This window comes from Gopherus evgoodei, chromosome 1 (genome assembly GCF_007399415.2).
Source record: "Gopherus evgoodei ecotype Sinaloan lineage chromosome 1, rGopEvg1_v1.p, whole genome shotgun sequence".
NCBI lineage: Eukaryota > Metazoa > Chordata > Testudines > Testudinidae > Gopherus > Gopherus evgoodei.
In genome coordinates this window covers 53,321,994-53,341,110 of record NC_044322.1, presented here as the reverse complement: position 1 = coordinate 53,341,110, position 19,117 = coordinate 53,321,994, and the positions used below count along the sequence as shown (strand labels likewise).

Here is a 19,117-nt window from a genome sequence, read left to right as displayed (position 1 = left end):
GATGCTCAGCTAGAATCTAACAATAATTTTAAATGGTTTGTACATTTAAAAATATTTCTTGCCCAAAATGTTTTTAGTGTAGTTACTGTAGTGATGCCATGACTGTTTTGAGTTCTCTGGTGCCTGAAATATGGTAACTGTATAATGTACCAAATGTGCACGGAGAAGGGTTATGAATAGCTTCTAGTGAGATCTATTTGAGGTGCCAGTTCAGCAAACCATCCCTATTCATTGATGTGCTCAGAGAACAAATACTCCAGTTGGGATCATATTCCTGTGCAATGATTATGCAGAGAGAGAGAATGTGCATCTTGTGTTATCTTAGTATAATAGATACGAATTATCTCTATACAGTATGAATAGGCATAGTTATTATATATATGCACATAATATAAATTATGATTTAATAATATATTGAATACACACAATATAAAGGAGGATTTTTCAAAGTGCCTTTGTGCGCACAGGTCCTACTGAAAGTCACTACAACTTGTGTTCCTAAATGATTTAGGTGATTTTGAAAACCTCACCCAAAGTGTTAGTGTTATTACCGTAATCATTAAGTTGTAAAGTTTCACCATTATTTTGATCACCTTTTTTCCTGAGGACAATGTCATAGAGGGGTTGGATTATGAAATATCCTAGATATGCTCTTCAGAATATGCACTATGATGAAGAGAGAGATTCAAATTCAGAAAGTTATTAGAGCAAATTAAACAAAGGAGATGATTCACTTTACCAAGAGGTTCAGAAGCCTGCATGCAATCTAAAAATAAGGAAACAAGGAGCAGGTAATCGTGGCAGGCTTCTTGAACTCTGAGTACTGAGTATGTGGAAAACGAGTTATCAAGCAATGATATCAAAGGAAAAAGCATAAATGAGATTTAAGAGACATCTAGACAGTTTTATAGGGGGTGCATTATAATATATATTTTCAAAAAGGAGGTGGTGATGAGAGACTTGCGTGCCTTTACCTTTACAGTAACTTTATATTACTTCCAAAAATATGAAATAAAAGGAAATTGTGACTGTCAGATCAGGTCCATCTTTTACTATATTTAACCATTATCTTTGGTAAATTTATTGTTAGTCTCAATCTACAATGTTTTCTCTTGTATCCTCCTATCTTACAGGAAAGTGTGTATATTCTTTATTATAGTTTTGCCATTGAAAGGGGTCTAGATTTAAAAGAACTGCATTGAAGGAGGGAATATTGTGGGTTGAAGGTAGGTCAGTTTTGGAGGAGGTTCTAAAGTGTCTTTAACTACTGTATGTAGCAAAGGGAACGGCAGAAAGTCAAAGGGAACTTACTCAACACTTATTTTTTATCATCATTCAGTGATAAGAGAGTGCAGTTTATTTTTGCATACAGTTGCTGATTCAAGAGTATGGCAGAAATCTTCACTATCTACCTGTAAATGCAGCTGTGTAGATTACAGTAATAACCACCAGGTACCATCTGTTGGTGTTGTAACCAGAAGTGTTGTAGGGCATCCAATGGGAGAATGAGTACCAGGGACTCAAGGAAGGATTATTATTTAGGATCTGAATGTTTTATTAGAGAGGAAGGTTGGGAGTCATATAACCCAGGGAGAAGAGATGGGATTTGAGATGAGATTTGCTGTTAGGGAGGCTATTTCATACAGTCAGAGCAGTGTGGGAGAAGCCCACTGAGAAAAGACAAGGAAGGGAGATACAAAATTCTCTGACATTTGAGAAGAGAAGCAAATGGCCTGAATAAATGGAAAAGCTGGCAGCAGATTAAGAGTTAGCGTATGGGTTAGGGTGGCAGCAGGAACTCCTTGGAAAACTCTGAACTGGATTTTTAAATAAATAAGGAAGCCAGTGAAGATTTCTGGAGGGCGTGGGTGATGCAGCCTCGTATCTGGGTCTGACAGAAGAGAAGAATTGCTATAGTAACTGACTTGACCTAACAATTCAGTGACATAAAAAGAAGAGCAGGATAACAAGAACATCTCTATTTAGGTATAGATTGGGTATAAGTGTGAAGTTCAGAATCAATGTGTTGGATCTGAACCACTCCTTTATGGTTCTGGATGCCAAAGGGGGTTAAGGAAGGAGGAAATACTTGAGAAACAAATCTGCTTTTTTTTGTTGTAAAGCATGCAGGAAATTGGTGCCAGTATAGCTAAAATGTGCACAATGGGGCCAGTTTATTAATTTTATCTGTTTTGGTTCCAATTTCCTTCATGCTATTACAAAACTTCATGTAACTGTGTGTAACAAACCATCTCTGACACAGAAGAAATACATCTTTGCTACTCTGGGAGCTGGTTTACCATATGCTTCCATATAGTTCTGGGGGGTGAGAGGTGGGGGAGTGTGAAGTGCTTGGCTGTTTTAAGGCTAATTAAGAGGCAAGGTATTGGCTTGGGGTCTGCTTGTGCCAACATTTATGCATGTGAGTAAAGTTACTCTCTAATAGCCCCATTGACGTCAAGTTATTCACAGACAGAAGAGTTTGCAGGATCTAAGCCTTGTTTGTGGGGAGGGGGACAGAAAAAGAGATGTTTTAGGACTTCATGTTGCCAAAGGTTGGATTTCCAGAAAACTTTTATAGCAAGAGTTCCTGTCCTGAAAACAGCTTCTAGTAGTTCATATTTCCACAGATAATTATCCTGTCTTGCCAGTGATGTTTAGATATGCCTTGGCATTTTTCATAAAATACTGACATTAAGTACAAGGCTTTGAAATAGACTCATTGTCTCATCTAATTGTTTTCAGTTGAAGCCAGAAATATATTTTAGTACTGAAACTCTTGCCAAGTAATTGTAGGAACCAGATGCTTTAAAATTAATGATTACACATTTTGTTGAGTCAGCTTTTTACTTCTGCCGCATTTTTTAAAAATTAATTGTGCAGAAAAAATACATTATATTTAGTGTTCTCAGAAAGCAAACAGATTTTGTAAAGTACATGCCACAGAGATTAATAACATCTGTGCTGACAAAGTAAGCATAGCAACTCCTAGCTTTTTAATTAAACCTACAAGTGTCATATAACATAAACTACCCAACAAAGAGAAAGATCACTTGTCTGTTAGTAGTTTCTTAGCATTAGCTCATCATCATGGGTTATAGTGACATACAGGAGCATGGATTGGAAAGGAGTCCTGTGACTGTATAACATGGATGCACTCTCTTCCCCAAATCACTTTTTTTTTTTTTAAACTTTCAGATGATTATGTACGATATGCCCATGGTTTAATATCAGAATATATTCCTGAAGATCTGAGTGTTGAGCTATCTAAGTACTTGCAGTAAGTATTGGTTTAATTGTTTGTTAGCTTTATATGACACACATTGCTCTGCAAATGACCTTTTCTATTGAATACTGTAACTTTGACCATTAAGTTACAGTGAATGATAGAGATATTTTTGTCACTTATTAGATATCCGAGGAGGGTAGGAATTGGAGGAGGAAGTCAAATCCTACTGAAGAAAATAGAAAGGAACATAAACTCTGGCAAGTCAAGAGTAAAAGTATAAGTAGGCAGGCCAAAAAAGAATTTGAAAAGCAATTAGCAGAAGACACAAAAACTAACAGCAAAACATTTTTTTAAAGTATATCAGAAACAGGAAGCCTGCCAAACAATTGAGGGGCCAATGAATTATCAAGGTGCTAAAGGAGCACATAAGGAAGACAAAGCCATTGCCAAGAACCTAAATGAATTCTTTGCATCAGTCTTCATCACATAGATGTGAGGGAGATTTCTACACTTGGGCCATTCTTTTCAGTTGACAAACTTGAGGAACTGTTCCAAATTGAGGTGTCAGTATTGGAAGTTCTGGAACAAATTGATAAAGTAAACAGTAATAAGTCACAGGACCAAATGGTATTCACCCAAGAGCTCTGGACGAACTCAGATATGAAATCATTGAACAATTAACTATGGTATGTAACCTATCACTTAAATCAGCCTATGTACCAGATAGCTGGAGGACAGCTAATGTAATGCCAATTTTTTTTTAAAGCTCCAGAGGCAATCATGGCAATTACGGGCCAGTAAGCCTAACTTCAGTGCCAACAATAGCAAAGAACAGAATTATCAGACACATAGATGAACATGATATATTGGGGAAGAATCAACACAGCTTTTGTAAAGAGAAAACTTGTCTGTTAGAATTCTTTGAAGGTATCAACAAATGTGAACAAAGGTGATCCAGTGGATGTTGTGTACTTAGACTTTTAGAAAGACTTTGAAACAAAGTCTCTCACCAAAAGTTCTTCAGGCATGGGATAAGAGGAAAGTTCTTCAATGGATTAGTAACTAGTTAAAAGATAGGAAACAAAGGGTACGAATAAATGGTCGATTTTCACTATAGTGAGAAGTAAATAGCAGGTCCCCCAAGGATCTATATTGGCACCAGTGTAGTTCAACATATTCATAAATGATCAGGAAATGAGGGTGAACAGTGATGTGGCAAAGTTTGCAGACAATGCAAAATTACTTAAGATAGTTAAGTTCAAAGCTGACTGGAAAGAGTTACAAAAGGATCTCAGAAAACTGGGTGTGTGGGCAACAAAATAGCAGATGAAATTCAGTGTTGATAAGTGCACAGTAATGCATATTGAAAAACATAATCCCAATTTGCATACAACATGATGGGGTCTAAATTAGCTGTCACTACTCAGAAAGAGATCTTGGCGTCATCATGGATAGTGCTCTGATAACATCTGCTGAAGTGCAGCAGCAGTCAAAAAGCTAACAGTGGTAGGAACCATTAGGAAAAGGATAGAAAATATCATGTCACTATATAAATCCCTGGTATGCCCATATCTTGAACACTGCGTGCAGTTCTGGTCACTCCATCTCAAAAAAGATATTAGAATTGGAAAAAAGTACAGGGAAGGGCAATAAAATTGATTAGGGGTGTGGAAGAGCTTCCATATGAGGAGAGATTAAAAAAAGACTGGGACTGTTCATCTTAGAAGAGAGATGACTAAGGGGGATATGATAGAGATCTATAAAATCATGAAATGGTTTGGAGAAAGTGAATAAGTGTTATTTACCCCTTCACATTACACAAGAACTCAGGGTCACCCAATTAAATTAATAGGCAGCAGGTTTAAAACAAACACAAGGAAGTGCTTCTTCACGCAATGCACAATCAACCTTTGGAATTGTTTGCCATGTGATTTTGTGAATGCCAAAGCTATAACCAGGTTCAAAAAAGAATTAGATATGTTCATGGGGGATAGGTCCATCAATAGATATTCGCCAGGATGGTCAAGGATGCTTCCCCGTGCTCTGGGTGCCTCTAAACCTCTGACTACCAGAAGCCAGGACTGGTTGACACTGACGGGATGGATCACTCAATAATTGCCCTGTTCTGTTCATTCTCTCTGAAGCAGCTGTTGCTGGCCACTGTTGAAAAACAGGATACTGGGCTAGATGGACTATTGTTCTGACCCAGTATGGCCATTCTTAGGAGGAGTGGAGCTCTCTTTATTAAGTCTAGGTTGGCATTGTGAATGTAAACAGCATATTTTGCTAGTAGAAATATACTAATAATTATAATAATAATACCTAGCCCTTCATAGCACTTTTAATCCATTCTCTCAAAGTATTTTACAAAGGTCATTGTTGTTATCACCATTTTATAGAGGAGATGCTGAGACAGAGAGAGGTGAAGTTATTTACCCAAGTCACCCAGTAAGCTAGTTGCAGTGCCAGGAATAGGACCTAGAACTCCTGGGATCCATTGTAGTGCTCTAGCTATTAAGCTACACTGCCTCTCCATTCTCACTCAGTAAGATGCTATCTCCATCCCAATGAAATTATTCTGGGGCTTAATTTAAAATCTAATCTATATTGTGTCATAGGTGAATTCAGAAGGTAATCCTGGATTAGGGCCCTGATCTTGCATTTCATTGTTTGCAAGAAGACTGTGGCATCCCCTGGTGTTTCGCTGGGGCTTTGTGCATGTGCAGTCTGCATGCAACATATTGTAGGATCAGGGCCTAGCAATGTACTAGCAGTTTACCCTTCAGAAGTGTAAAATGTCCATAAAATATCTTTTCACAGATCATAGCCAAGCTTTTCAGAAGTAACTAGTGATTTGGATTTTCCTCAGTTTTGGGTGTCCGACTTGACACCATTAAAGGGGACTGATTCTCAGAGGGTGTTTGCTCAACACTGTCTGAAACTCAGGCCCCTTTCAGTTGTCACCTAAGATGATTAAACCTAATGGGCACCCCGCTAGCCACTTCTTTTGAAAACTTGGCTCTCATCATTAGTGTGTCTTAAAAGTAATATGAAATGAAGTGGAAAATATTTTGAGGGTGACTGATGGGATTAGCACTGATGTCCTCTTTGTGAGAGAGGAATGTAATTTGAAGTTAACATATTCAAAAGTTTTATTCCAATATATTAATTTGTTTCTATATGAAAACTGTAACTTAAAATCTTTTATTCTGAAGGCTTCCAGAACTTACAAGTCCAGAAGCAGACCCCCCGCTAAAGGTAGGAAAATAGTAAAATAGGGAAAATTTTAAGGTAGAATAACAATAAAACTTCTTGATGGATAAGTTTTGTTGTGAATTAGTCTCTCTCAAAGGTGTGAGGCAATTAAAACTAGACTGAACAAAGCATTAAAAAATAAGCAGTAAGGGGCAAACCTGCATTGTAATAGCACTAATCAGAAATATAGGGGAAGGTGGATCACAAAAATGTTGCCAAATATTTTTCTATTTTTTATTCATCAAAATTTCAGTCATCTTTGTAGCTAGTCAAAAACCAGGAACAATTTTTGCCAATAATTTTTTTCCTGTTGTATAATGAAAAATCAAAACATTTGAGCCTCTCTTGTTGGTTGATTGATGGGACTATATGACCTCATGTCTTTTTCATAAAAGTTACACCTATCCAATGACATGGAAGTAACTGTGGCCACAATTTATTCCTTTGATTCTGTCTTGAGCCAAGTGGTATTCATTAGGTGTTGCACTAACTCTGTTGAGCGTTCTTGTGATGTGGATTATACAATGTGTATGAATGTTTATTATGCTGTTTGGATAGTGCTGAGAATCTCTTTTTAGGAAGATCTAGTAACTTCTAAAAATAATCATCAGTGTGATTACAGCTAAAGCCATTTTTAGATTTTGTTCATAGTTGGACTGTAAAATAATGTCTGCGATCCCATTGACTTCCAGATGACTGCTCACAGTGTGTTGAGCACACGTGTAAATCTTTGTAGGTTCAGGGCCTAAAATGCTACTTCAATATATTTTTATCTCACTGCTTCAGAGGACCAAGGCATAAATTAGGTGAAATCTGATTTGCTTTAAACCTGTTTTAGCTTATTTTAAAATTTCTTTTATGTGAAAGAAGGGTGTTTGTAAGGACAAAATGTATGGTTACTACAAATCAAGACAGATCTGAAGTATATGTCTTACTAGTACAAAGTAATTGTTTGTTAAATAATAATCTAAAATAAATTTCCAAAGGGAGAGAGACACAGGAGCTTTAGAGTTTAGCTACAAATGTCCACTAGCTGGGAGATATTACAAAGCTTACTCTTCCATTACAAGATTTTTTGAGGAAGTCTGAATTCTTCATATGACATATGCCAACCATCCCTTTAATTGTAACTGCCAATCTTGCATTGTATTCACTATATCTTTTCAGGGTAGGAAGTCTGGTGCTGACAGATCATAATACGTAGCCACACAAAATACTTAAGATCACTTAGAGCTGAACTGCAAAAGTTTTACTGAAAGTTAAAAACATGAAGATTCCAAAAGAGGGACATCCTCATTTATTGTTAGGCTGTCATTTAAAAATGTTCCTATAGTGCAGCATTTAAGAAAACTAGCTCCCAAAGGACCTGCTCCAACTCCGATTGAACTGGAAAAAAAGCTGCTGTTGGATCTGGTCCTAAGGGCCTGAGAAATCTAAGATGCAGACCTGGTTTTTGTGCCAGAGTGAGAGAGATCACAAGTCCCAATAAATAGAGTGAAAAATAGGGATTTAAAATGGAATGTTTACCATTCAAGTTACTTGCAGTATCACTCACTCTGGCACAGAAACTAGAAAGGCCACAGCTCAGATTTCACAGGATATTAAGGCAATGGTAATTGTCTCTGAAAATTAAAAAAAAAAAAAAAAAGCACCCATTACATTTGTGAAATGCCAAATACACACCGCTTAGGGAAAAAAACATGCACTCTTAAGGCCTGATTATGTCAAGTGCTGAACTCCCTTGAGTTTTATTGACTTCAATAGTAGTTAAGGATAGCTAGCAACTTGAACAGTTAAGCTCTTAGATTGTCACTGAACTAAAACTGGAGAGCATTGAGCAAAAACAAGTGAATGTATGTCAAACAAGTGAATGTATGTCAAACAAGTCAACATATGAACGTTACCAGATTGTGGAAGGTAATGATCCCAAGAGAGGTTGTACGCAACAAACAGATTAGACATTGTTCCCAATGTAGAATTCCTTGGTGCTTTCCAGTCCTAAGAGACCACGAGGACTTGAGTTTTGTCCCCTGTTCCCTGGCCAGTAGATAATACTTTCCAGCACTAATCCATAAAGATGAGTCAAATAGTCTCCGAATTAAAAACTAAAGGCAAAGGATGGAAGTTCAAATGTGTATGTAAGTGATTCTATAAATCAGTCGTCTGTGGGCAGAAGAGAAGAAAATGTGTTTCCTACAAAACTAACCAAACTTCTCTGAAAAGTGAAGAGAGACTGTTTATCCTCCTGTTTCTTGAGGAGACTGTTATGAATATTACATATTACTTGTTCGGTTGCCTGTGCCATTTCAGTGTCTAGCTTACACCAGAAAGCGTGCAGGCCTTTTCAGCTTTAATGTTCAATGTGTGTACATCACAGTAGTGGTTGACAGAGCAACTTCATCACTCTAACATTTCAGAAAAGGAAATTCTCAGATGCACCTTTGGAAGCAGAAGAAGACTATACTAAGTTTAACAGCAGTGATCTCAAGAACAAAAAGGTACATGTGCTTTATGTGTGTGCATGCTTACATTTTGTTAAAGCGTGTTTTAATACTGGTCAAATAGTTATACAGGAGCCCCCTTTTTGCAATGTGCCTCTTAGTCAGAAAAGCAAATATAAAACGGCTGTTTTCAGGAAGTACATTCAACATTTTCTGACTAAAAATCAATATATTGTAGGTGGGTTCACCTTGATAAGAACCAAACACTGAAAGTGACTTCCTGGGTCATTGAGTCCAGTTCCCTGCTATCTCAGACAGCCTCATCATATAATCCTGTTCATAAACTTATCAAGCTCCATCTTGAAACCTGTTAGGTTCCTTGTTTCTGCTACTCCAGTTGGAAGGCTGTTCCCAAACCTCACTCCTCTGATGGTTAGAAACCTTCTTCTAATTTCCAGCCTAAATTTACTCTTGGTCATTTTATATCCATTTGTTCTCATGGCAGCACTGTCCTTTACTCTTCCTGGTATTTTACCCCCTTAATGTATTGATCCTGCCACGTCTTCTAAAGCAGTTAATATTCTTTTGAGATACTTAATTGTTTGTGAATAAGGCAGGTCAGAAAATTTTGAAGCAATCAAAAAGGCTTAAAATGAAAGTCATGATCATATATTATCACCATTTATCTTGGCACATTTCATAAGAGGACCATAGAAGTGTTGATTCCAGAGTCCTGGAAAAAAATTAGTGAAAGCAATTACATTCTGCTTCTTTAAACTCTACCTGCAGTTTCCATTTGACATGATAAGTCTTAATTTCCCATCCTAAACTTTTGTGTAGTGTTGCAGTGTAATGTTAAATAACTGCAAGGTGACTGGGTTTTAGTGGTAGGCCTTAGATAGCCACTTACTTAACAAATGTTACAAGGCTTAGTGAATGTTTATAAAGCTTTCTGATCCCCTTGGATGAAAGCTACTACAGCAATGTAAACAATTATTATTTATTGATTTTTTTATTATGGGAAACAGTAGTGCAATTAGTTTGCTATTGTATTATTTTTTTAAAAAGGGACAAGGGAAATATTGATTTAAATTCCCAGACATTTTCAAACAGGTCTTAATTTGCCCACAGATGATGTATGATGCAGTTGTTTGTGTGGGTTAATAAAGTAAATCAATACCAAGCTGCCTAATTTACCAGCTTCAATGCAAGTTTTCAGGGAAGTCCAATGGAGTCTACCATTTTGTCATTCCAAGGGGGCCTTCCACAGCCTTAAAAGAAGGTACAGGAGTGCCCCTAAGTTCTTGTCATAAATAATTCAAAAGCTCAATTTTTTCCCACTCCCATACCATATACATGCAGTTTTGAATCTTGGCACAAAGATGCAGAGAAGTCTGAAGAACGCTTTAATATTAAATTTGATTTACTTCTGAAATAACAAAATATGTAGTTAAGAGCATCTGGGAAGGTTGAATTGGCTCGTGGGTTCTGTTCAGTGTACTGCACTTTTAAAATACTTTGGCAGTGGTTTTGTTTGCACCGTAAGTAATGCAGATAGTCTAACTGTTGGTTACATATCATTATCCTGTCCATAACATCATAGCTGAACCCCAATTGAGTGAAATTGTGAAGTCCTACAGTAGGAGGACTATCAGAAGGAAAGGTCAATACAAAGATTTCTTATTAGGGAAAATGGTAAAGATATGAAGCATACTATTTTAAACTGTAAGAAAGGAAAGAGGTCAGCTCTAAAAAACGTGGCACATAAAATGTGTGTTAGGTGTAACAGTCTCTAGGAAGCTGTCCCAGTGGCCTCAACATGCTTTTCAAATCTTGGTTACCTCTTTCATCGTTAGTGTCCTTTCCTCTCTTTCCCTTTATTTCACTGTTCTAAAAGATTTCGATAGTAAATCAGTGTGAATTATTCATTATCTGTAATTCAAGGCTGTAATTCATCCTGCTGACAACATAATCATGAGACTGAGTCACAGGGTACAGTATGCATCTGTTATATTACATGCATTATTCCTGTTAATGTACACTCTAGGATTATCCAAAGTAAGCATTTGAGTTAGGATACCTCATTCTGCAAGAGGGAGAAATATTTTGCTTCCTTGCTCTTTTAACAGATTCTCTGTCTTTGAGGTTACATAATTCATGACAACTATTTTCTTTTGAAAAATCTTAAAATTGTATTGTAAGTTTTTTTCCTTCAATTTTATCCCACATCATCTTTCCCTGCTGCATACTGTAGATTAAGAAACCAAGCAAACCTTTAATTGATTTCAGTATGTATGAGTTTGTGGATTAGCATCCCCTCCTGTAGATTTGCTCAGTAATTTTTCTTTATTTTCCTTTTTACCTCATTTCGTTAACAGACAACTAGCAAGATGTCTGCTGCTCAGAAAGCTCTGGCCAAAGTTGACAAGACTGGAATGAAAACCATGTCTGCTTTCTTTAGCGCAAAACCTAAAGCAACAAAATAAAGATTTGAAACTAAAACATATATTTTGGTACATAATTATTTTTGTAGTTACTATTTTTCTAAACCTAACCCTTTTCCCCTGGGTTTTTTTGTTGTTGGTTTATTTAGTCCGTCAGCTAATGAGGATTTTGAAGCAGGATTTTTGGATCCAGTTAGTGTGTTACTTTTTTGAGATTTGCATGTTGTATAAAATCAGACTAGAGCAGCTTCTTAAGGTTTCCTTATTAGCCCTGGTCAAAACACATGATGTGAGAGCTGCTTAGGGCATGTTATCTTTGCAACTAGAATTCCTGCGTTGTTTTTGTTGTAATTGCAATAAATAACAAAACTAATAAAGCATAATAAATTGATGTATGAAACAAATGTTTGTTGTGTTTTCTGTATTCATAGACCTATGCTGAGTTTTAGATAAGCTGTGGCACTTGGGGTATGTCTACACAGATGAAAACCCTTGGCTGGTCTGAGTCAGCTGGTTCGGGCTCCAGGGCTAAAAAATTGCTGTGTAGATGTTTGGGCTCAGGCTGGAGCCTGAGCTCTGGGACCTTCCACCCTCATAGGATCCCAGAGCTGGGACTCCAGCCTGAGCCTGAACATCTGCACAGCAATTTTTAGCCCACAAACCTGAGTCAGCTGACCTGGGCCAGCCGCGGCTGGCCTGTGGGTCTTTTATCCCTGTGTAGACGTGCCCTCATAGTGCTTCCCTGCATATACACCTCTACACCTTCTTGAAAAATTATAGGGTCACTGAAAAGTTGTGTGATAAATCTGCTAAAAAATCTATGTATCTTTCACTGTTTGTTTCCAAGAATCATAGCTTCTTTCCAAAATAAGTTGCCAAATGTTTATTTAAAGGCAAAGACTGAGCTTTTCAAAGAAGCCTAATGACCAAATCTCAATAAATCCAAATAGGCAAAAAAGGGTGCCCTAACCATCATCCAATAGCCTGCCTCTCTCTCTCTCTCTCTGGCTTATTGATTATTCGTGTATTTTAGAAACAGGGGAATAGCTTCAACAGGAGAGACTGAGAAAGCTGCGGACCAGAATATCCCATAACCTAGTGGCTAGGGTGCTCTCCTGTAATGGGGGAGATTCAAGGTCACCACATCAGGCACAGAGGGAAATTGAACCCAGTCTCCCATGTGAGCCACTTGGCTAAGTGTCCAAGTGAGGCGGAAGGGCCTTCTCCTCCCCAGCCATTTTGTGGATCCAGCTCTTTACTACAATGCCTAAAATCAAAACAATTTTTCGAGTGGAAATGAAACATTTTGTTTTAACATTACCAAAAGGTTTTGATTTTTTCAGTTCAGTCAAAAGTGTTCAGCAAACGTAACACACATTCACAGATCATTTTGGTGGACCCATAACTGCATTTTTCAGTAAATAAACTTCCCCCAGTTCTACTCTAGGAGCACAAATCCCATTGATTTTTAATTGAAATTGTGCTCCTAAATAATTTAGATGCTTTTTAAAATTCCACTCTTGGGTGCCCCAACTTTTGTTTGCTGTGTAAAGAAGTTGGGACGGAAGGACTGACGTGACAATGAAATAAAGAAATAATTCACACAAACGTGCAATATAATCCATGTTAATCTGATCATAGTTTATATTTGTTCACTGCTTTACAAATAAGTTGTAGGAAACAAGGCGAAAGGAACATAGTGGGTTAGAAAGAAAGAAAACCATGCAGAGCCATGACATTCTGATCACTCTGATCTATAACTGTCTTCAGCCCTTATTCACCAGACCCTTCAGCAGAGGTTCCTGTACCATTCTGAAGTCAATATCTGTCAACTAAAACAAAAATTAAGACCAGATATCATCACATCCATGTTCTTCCTGTCAGTTATAAGCAACTCTTTTTAGACCTCCCTTGTCACGTTGTTGCTGTACTAATGTTCTATCCTGGGAGTGTAAGTTATTTCCAGCATTGTGGCACCATATGGAATACTAAAGATCAGCTCGTAGGAAACATTCTTGTGAATTGGTAAGAGTTTTAAACATAAACAGTTGTGACCTAGAGTCTAAGGATGTTTTCAAAACCACTCAGCATTACCCTAACTGCTCCCATTGAAGTCAATGATAGAATTCCAATTAACTTCAGTGGGAGTAGTTAGGCCAGTGACGAGCGCTTTAGGAAAATCCCACCTTGAGTTCCAAGTGGGGAAAAAGCAAACTTGTATGGCTGTTATAACTGGAATGCGTCAAGCAATCTGTGGTGGTTTAGAAGTATTTTGGAAGACAGTGACGAAGCTTGGCTTATGTTAACTGGAAGTCTGCTTCAAGCATTGAAAAGGCAGTGAGGAAGAGGGTACAGAGCTGGGAGTGAATGAAGAGAATGGTCAGGAGGAAAGCTTGAATGGAATACAGAGTTTGGAAGGTGTTATAGGAGAAGCTGAGGGTAGAGATGTAAGAAAGGGCAGAAGCATGGAGAATGGATTTCTAAAGCAAACACTGATTCTAGGTTTTACACTCTGAAGTTTTAAAAGTCAGAGCGCCAATGAAATACAGTTTTCAAAGCAAACCTTTACATGAGTTAAATGAGTTGTGAACTTTGCTCTTAAAAAGGCAGGTCAAATTAACTCTTCTGAATGGGTGGGGGATAGGTGACCGACAGAACAAGTCTGTTACAGACGGAAAGTATCTATCTTGACTTCTTATCTAGTGCACCAATTTTCTGTACATGAATTCTACATTCATCCCTGCTTGCCAGGGCAAGTCTGGAGTTCTTCCTGTGAGCACAGATGCATTCTGCATTAGTATGTCACATCTTAACTACAGCTGTCAGCCATGCAGTAACTTATAACAATAGTAATTTTATTAGTGAATGTCTTTGGTCCAGCAGAAATTCATGCATGACAAGCTGTTTCCAAAAGCAGTAGACCTTTCAGGTTAAAAAAAATAAGATTTTTTTTTTTAAATATATCCTTTCCCTTTAGGAAAGATTAAAATACATTTTGCAACTTTGAAACTTCCTTAACACAAAGCTTAAGAAATTATAAAAAGTGTAGTGTGCCAGATACATAAAATAATGGTTCCGACCACGATGAGGATTTAAATATAGTAACAATGAAAGGCCAGCAGTAGCAGAGTGGTCATTATGAAGTATTGCTGTGACATTTTTTGCTTGGTTAGTTTAGTACTAAACGGTATCCCAGCACTGCTACAGAAATGTGGTTTTACTCCCCCCTTCCCCCTCTGATTAACATGTCTTTGCTAAACTTGAATGTAAATATCTGATGTTTCCCCCTGTTTTTATAGCTGTTCTTTGGGATAGACCAATTTTTTTTTCCTTTGCATTTTTTAAGATTGCATATCACAAATGTAGTGACCCCACTGAGTGTGGAAAATATCCTGTGGACGGAAATGATAGCTCTCAGGGATTTTTCAGGGACGGACTTTCACATAATCTGCAGTCTAAAATAATAAAACTAGCTCTATTTGGGTAGTGACTATTTGATTATTTTATTTTCCATGGAAAAGAGGGCTTAAACAGCAAAGCTTGGATCTGAAATTTAAGGAATTTCAGTGATGTTTGTATACAGAAGTTTGATTGTGGCTTTCTCCAGCTTCTTTAAGAGCGAGAATAAAATGCATTGATTCTTATTTGAATAGATTGATGTTTGTTTGTTTGTTTTCTTTTCTCTCTAGATGTCAGTAAAAAGCCGTCAGAAGAAGAAATGAAGAACACAATGAGGCTTGATTATATCACTTTTGATATTCTCAGCTTTTAAAAACTTTTCTTATGTGCTTTCTAAAAGTGAATTCATAGAACAAGGCATCCCTAAGCTTTAAGAAACAGTTAATGTCAACAAATAACATTGTTGAACAAGCTGTGTGTTAATCATATGTGGCTTCAAATTTTATAGCTAATACAATATTGCTCTGTATGGCCTTTTCAGGAAGATACTTTAAGCACATGTGTAAATGTAAGCATGTGAGTAGTCCAGTGGGTCTGCTCATGTGATTAAATACTTTGCTTAGAGAGGGCCCAAGTGCTCAAGCCTGCAAGGTGCTGAGCACTCTGACCTTGATCCAGCAAAGGCACATACTCACGTGCTTAACTTGAAATACATGAGCCGTCCCACTGACAGGTTTAGATTTGTGATATCCATAGAATTCATGCATACAATTAAGCACATGCTTCAGTACTTCGCTGGATCAAGGCCACAGGTTTGAGAATCAGCTCCTAAAAAATGCTGTGTTTCCGTAGGATTTTAAATAATTTTCACTCTTTTATAAAACTTCTGATTAAGTGGTGACTATTTCAATTTTAAGAAGATTTAGTTACATATCTGTGTACATTGTTGAGCGTCTCCTATGTTGTAGGTTCCAAACTCTGCTGGGAAGCAGAATTTTCATTACAGATAGGAAAGCATTAAAAATTGGGCAAAAAAAAATCCCCTTGCTGCTAAATTCTGAATTTGGGAATAAATTAAAAATCTATTATGTGAGTAAGGTCCACCCTCACCTCCTGAAATTATAGTAGTTTGATTTGCATCATTCTACAATGTTTAGGCTTGAATCAGTGTTTTCGTTATAAAGGCAGGAGTATAAAAATATGATCAAAAGAAGCCTGAGAGCTAATATTTTTGTAATGGATAAGATACTGAAAATGTGCATTTTGTGATACTAGAACTAAACAGCAACAAAGAATCCTGTGGCACCTTAAAGAGTAAGCATAGGACTCTTGGTTGCTTTTACAGATCCAAACTAACACGGCTCCCCCTCTAATACTAGAACTAAACAGATGGTTTTACCATTTTACAGATTACTCCCTTTTGTTGGATTATTTGGGGGAAGTGGAAAGCCCATGAATAATGAGAGAATCTTAATTTCTGTGCATGCATGATAAATTTTAGGGGACTGAGTTTCAACCAAACTATCCTGCTGAGAATATTTAAAATGTAGATTGTATGTGCAAGAACAGCAGTGGGATTATATGAGAGGACATAACTTCCCTATGTGGTCCAAAACCCACTACTTAGTAACATGCCCTGTAACCGTTTCTATCAGGGATATGGTATGTATTTGCAAAAATGATTACCTTTACCAAACTGCTGTTAACATGAAATTTTGCAATATAGATGTTGTAAATTAGTAATTAACAACAGTTTTTAAATGACTGGCCATATATTTCTATGAATCTTAACTATGGGCCCAGTTGACCAAAGCACTTAAGCAGGTGACCTATATGTTTACATAAAGCCTAAATATGTGTATGAGAGTGATGGGGTGGGTGAGGTAATATCTTTTATTGGACCAACTTGTGCTGGTGAGAGAGACAAGCTTTTGAGCTTGGAACCTTGTGTCCAGCTGTGACATGCTAAGTACCTTTCTCAGGCCTGAAGAAGAGCTCTTTGTAACTTGTCTCTTACAGAAGTTGGCCCAATAAAAGTTATTACCTCACCCACCTTGTCTCTCTAATATCCTGGGACCAACATGACTACAAGAACACTGCAAATAAATGAAATGTTGAGGGGGAAAATATTTTGGCCCAATTCTGCAATCATGTGTCATGCCCAGGGAAGTCAATGAGAGTGCTGAGTAGAGTTGATTGGATATTTCTGGGAAACTATATTTCAACAACGAAAGGGGGGTCGGGGGGGGGAGACAATTCAATTTTTGTTTCAGTTTCTGACCAGCTCTAGTTTTGAATAGGAAAGAAGGATTGGAAAGGAAAGGATTGCAGGACTAAGCCCTTAAATGCTTGACTCTTCTGTGAAATAAGTTATTTTATGAACGCTCTTTTTAGAATCCTGTCCTGATATTGTCTCTTTTATTGGCTTTGCACTGGACTAGTTAGCACTGATCACTGTTGCTTGTCATGGCTGGTTAATGTGTATTTTAATGTAGATTTCAAGATATTCTTGTGTGGAGGATTGAGCAATTTGTTGAGAGTCTAAACTGCATTTTCTGTTTTTACTAACGTATGTTCAAAATATAAGATGTATAAATAATACAGGATACTTCATTAAAGGGTATGGTTCAGTTTGTGTGCTGGATTGTATTTTTAATTTAAGTAGGACAAAGAAATATCCTTACCCATGGAAACTTATGGAACAGCCTTTGTTGGGCATTGCAGTAGTTTCACATGGAAAATAAAATACAGTAACCTAATATATTAGTCTGTGCTAGGTAATCAAGTGGTCAATTCTTGAACTGAGTGGAGTCAAAAACCAAGTTTACTAACATAAACAGGAAAAAAAAAGAATCATGGTGTAAGTGGGTACAAATCTAAAGGTTCACAATGGCAAATTCAGTAATACACTTAGACCCATGCTTAAGTATTTTTCTGTACTAATGCCTGTGTATTGTGTGCATCTGTCTATTTATGAATTTGTTCAGGGGTTTGGAATGCTAGAATAAGTGCCTCTGAGGTGGATGGATGGAAAAGGTCATATGATATCCATGTAATTTATCACACCATATACATAGTAAAATGTATGTATGTGTACATACAGAATTGTATTGTAGTGGTAGCCAGTTTCTTTTCTCTGACTTTAACAAAGAACTGTTAATCAGACATAGGGATGAACTGTATGTTTGCCAAAACATTATTTGGTGTCTCCGTGAATATGTGCTAAATGCTGACAAGTTATCGGAAATGTCAGGAGACTTAATTTACTCCATTTTCAGACACCAGAGAACAAGGTGCTAAGCAAAGGTGTCATTGTTCATTGGTGGCAAAATCTATGAATTAGTGTTAACAAGAACCAAACAAGAAAGTAAACAAGGTTCAGATCTCTTCACTTATGCATCTTTCAGCTGTGTGTGTTTTTCTTTAGGATATGTGCATTTATTCCCATGAAGGATGGAGCAGGAAATCAGTGTTATCACTAACATTAAAGGAAAACAATATCCAAATTGTGCTTAGTCCAGCAGGAACAAAAAAAAATTGTTTTCATTGTTCTACATCTTCAAAGCATTATAACACAACCTCATTTATCCAAAGCTCAATTTTCTGAAACTCTCTATTATCTAATGCGAGGTCATGTCTCCCAGTGTCTGTTACATGGAAAATTGCCTTGATTATCCACAACCTCAGTTATCTGAACTTACTCAGTGTTCCCTAGGACATTTGGAAAATAGAGAAGGGAAGAGCCACATTTTCAAAATTGCCCTCTAATTTCGGGTTACTCAGTTTTCAGGTGCTCAGTGTTACATACCTTGTGGTCTGCTTTGCAAAGGTGTTGATCATCTGCAGCTCCCAGTGACTTCAGCTCAAGTTGTAGATGCTCAGCACTTAATACCACCACAAACAAGATATCTCAAGCTGGCCATTCAAATATGGAGTTACCCAAAATCGGAGGCTGATTTGAAAAATTTGGCCCAAGCTTGCCTTGGCATGTATGATGAGTCAAGGTCAAGAATAGAACTCACACACATTCTTCTCGCCATAAACTTACAAGTTATTAGTTGTAATTGGCATTTTGGTGCTTACTACTGAAAGCAGCCATCTTGCTGAAAAGAGATGGTATTTTTGGTGTGTGAGGACCCAGTATGAGACCGTAAATACATTTCCAACCTGATTCAGTAATATTTTAATGACCCCCAAAAAACCCAATGTTTTAGTTTTTAAATATTTTTCTTTTTATTGTTAAACCAACTGGCAGCAACTGATCAAAATGATTGCTGAGTTTCGGTGACTGAAACTTGCATCATTGAAGGCGTAGGCATATTCTGTCTGATTTATTTATAAAAAGACAA

At 37.2% G+C, this 19,117-nt stretch overlaps 2 protein-coding genes across 2 annotated transcripts in view; one reads left to right on the top strand and one right to left on the bottom strand.

Moving 5' to 3' along the window:
- RNASEH2B (ribonuclease H2 subunit B) overlaps nt 1–11,767 on the top strand; it is a 54,671-nt gene extending 42,904 nt beyond the window's left edge. The window contains 4 exon segments of the mRNA XM_030564488.1: nt 3,199–3,280; nt 6,445–6,487; nt 8,902–8,982; nt 11,304–11,767. Coding sequence (XP_030420348.1) covers nt 3,199–3,280; nt 6,445–6,487; nt 8,902–8,982; nt 11,304–11,411 — 314 coding nt within the window. The 3' untranslated portion in view covers nt 11,412–11,767.
- A 1,189-nt stretch (nt 11,768–12,956) lies between these two features.
- LOC115652447 (guanylate cyclase soluble subunit beta-2-like) overlaps nt 12,957–19,117 on the bottom strand; it is a 57,191-nt gene continuing 51,030 nt past the window's right edge. The window contains exon 12 of the mRNA XM_030564459.1: nt 12,957–13,201. Coding sequence (XP_030420319.1) covers nt 13,188–13,201 — 14 coding nt within the window. The 3' untranslated portion in view covers nt 12,957–13,187. The remainder of the gene's footprint in view (nt 13,202–19,117) is intronic.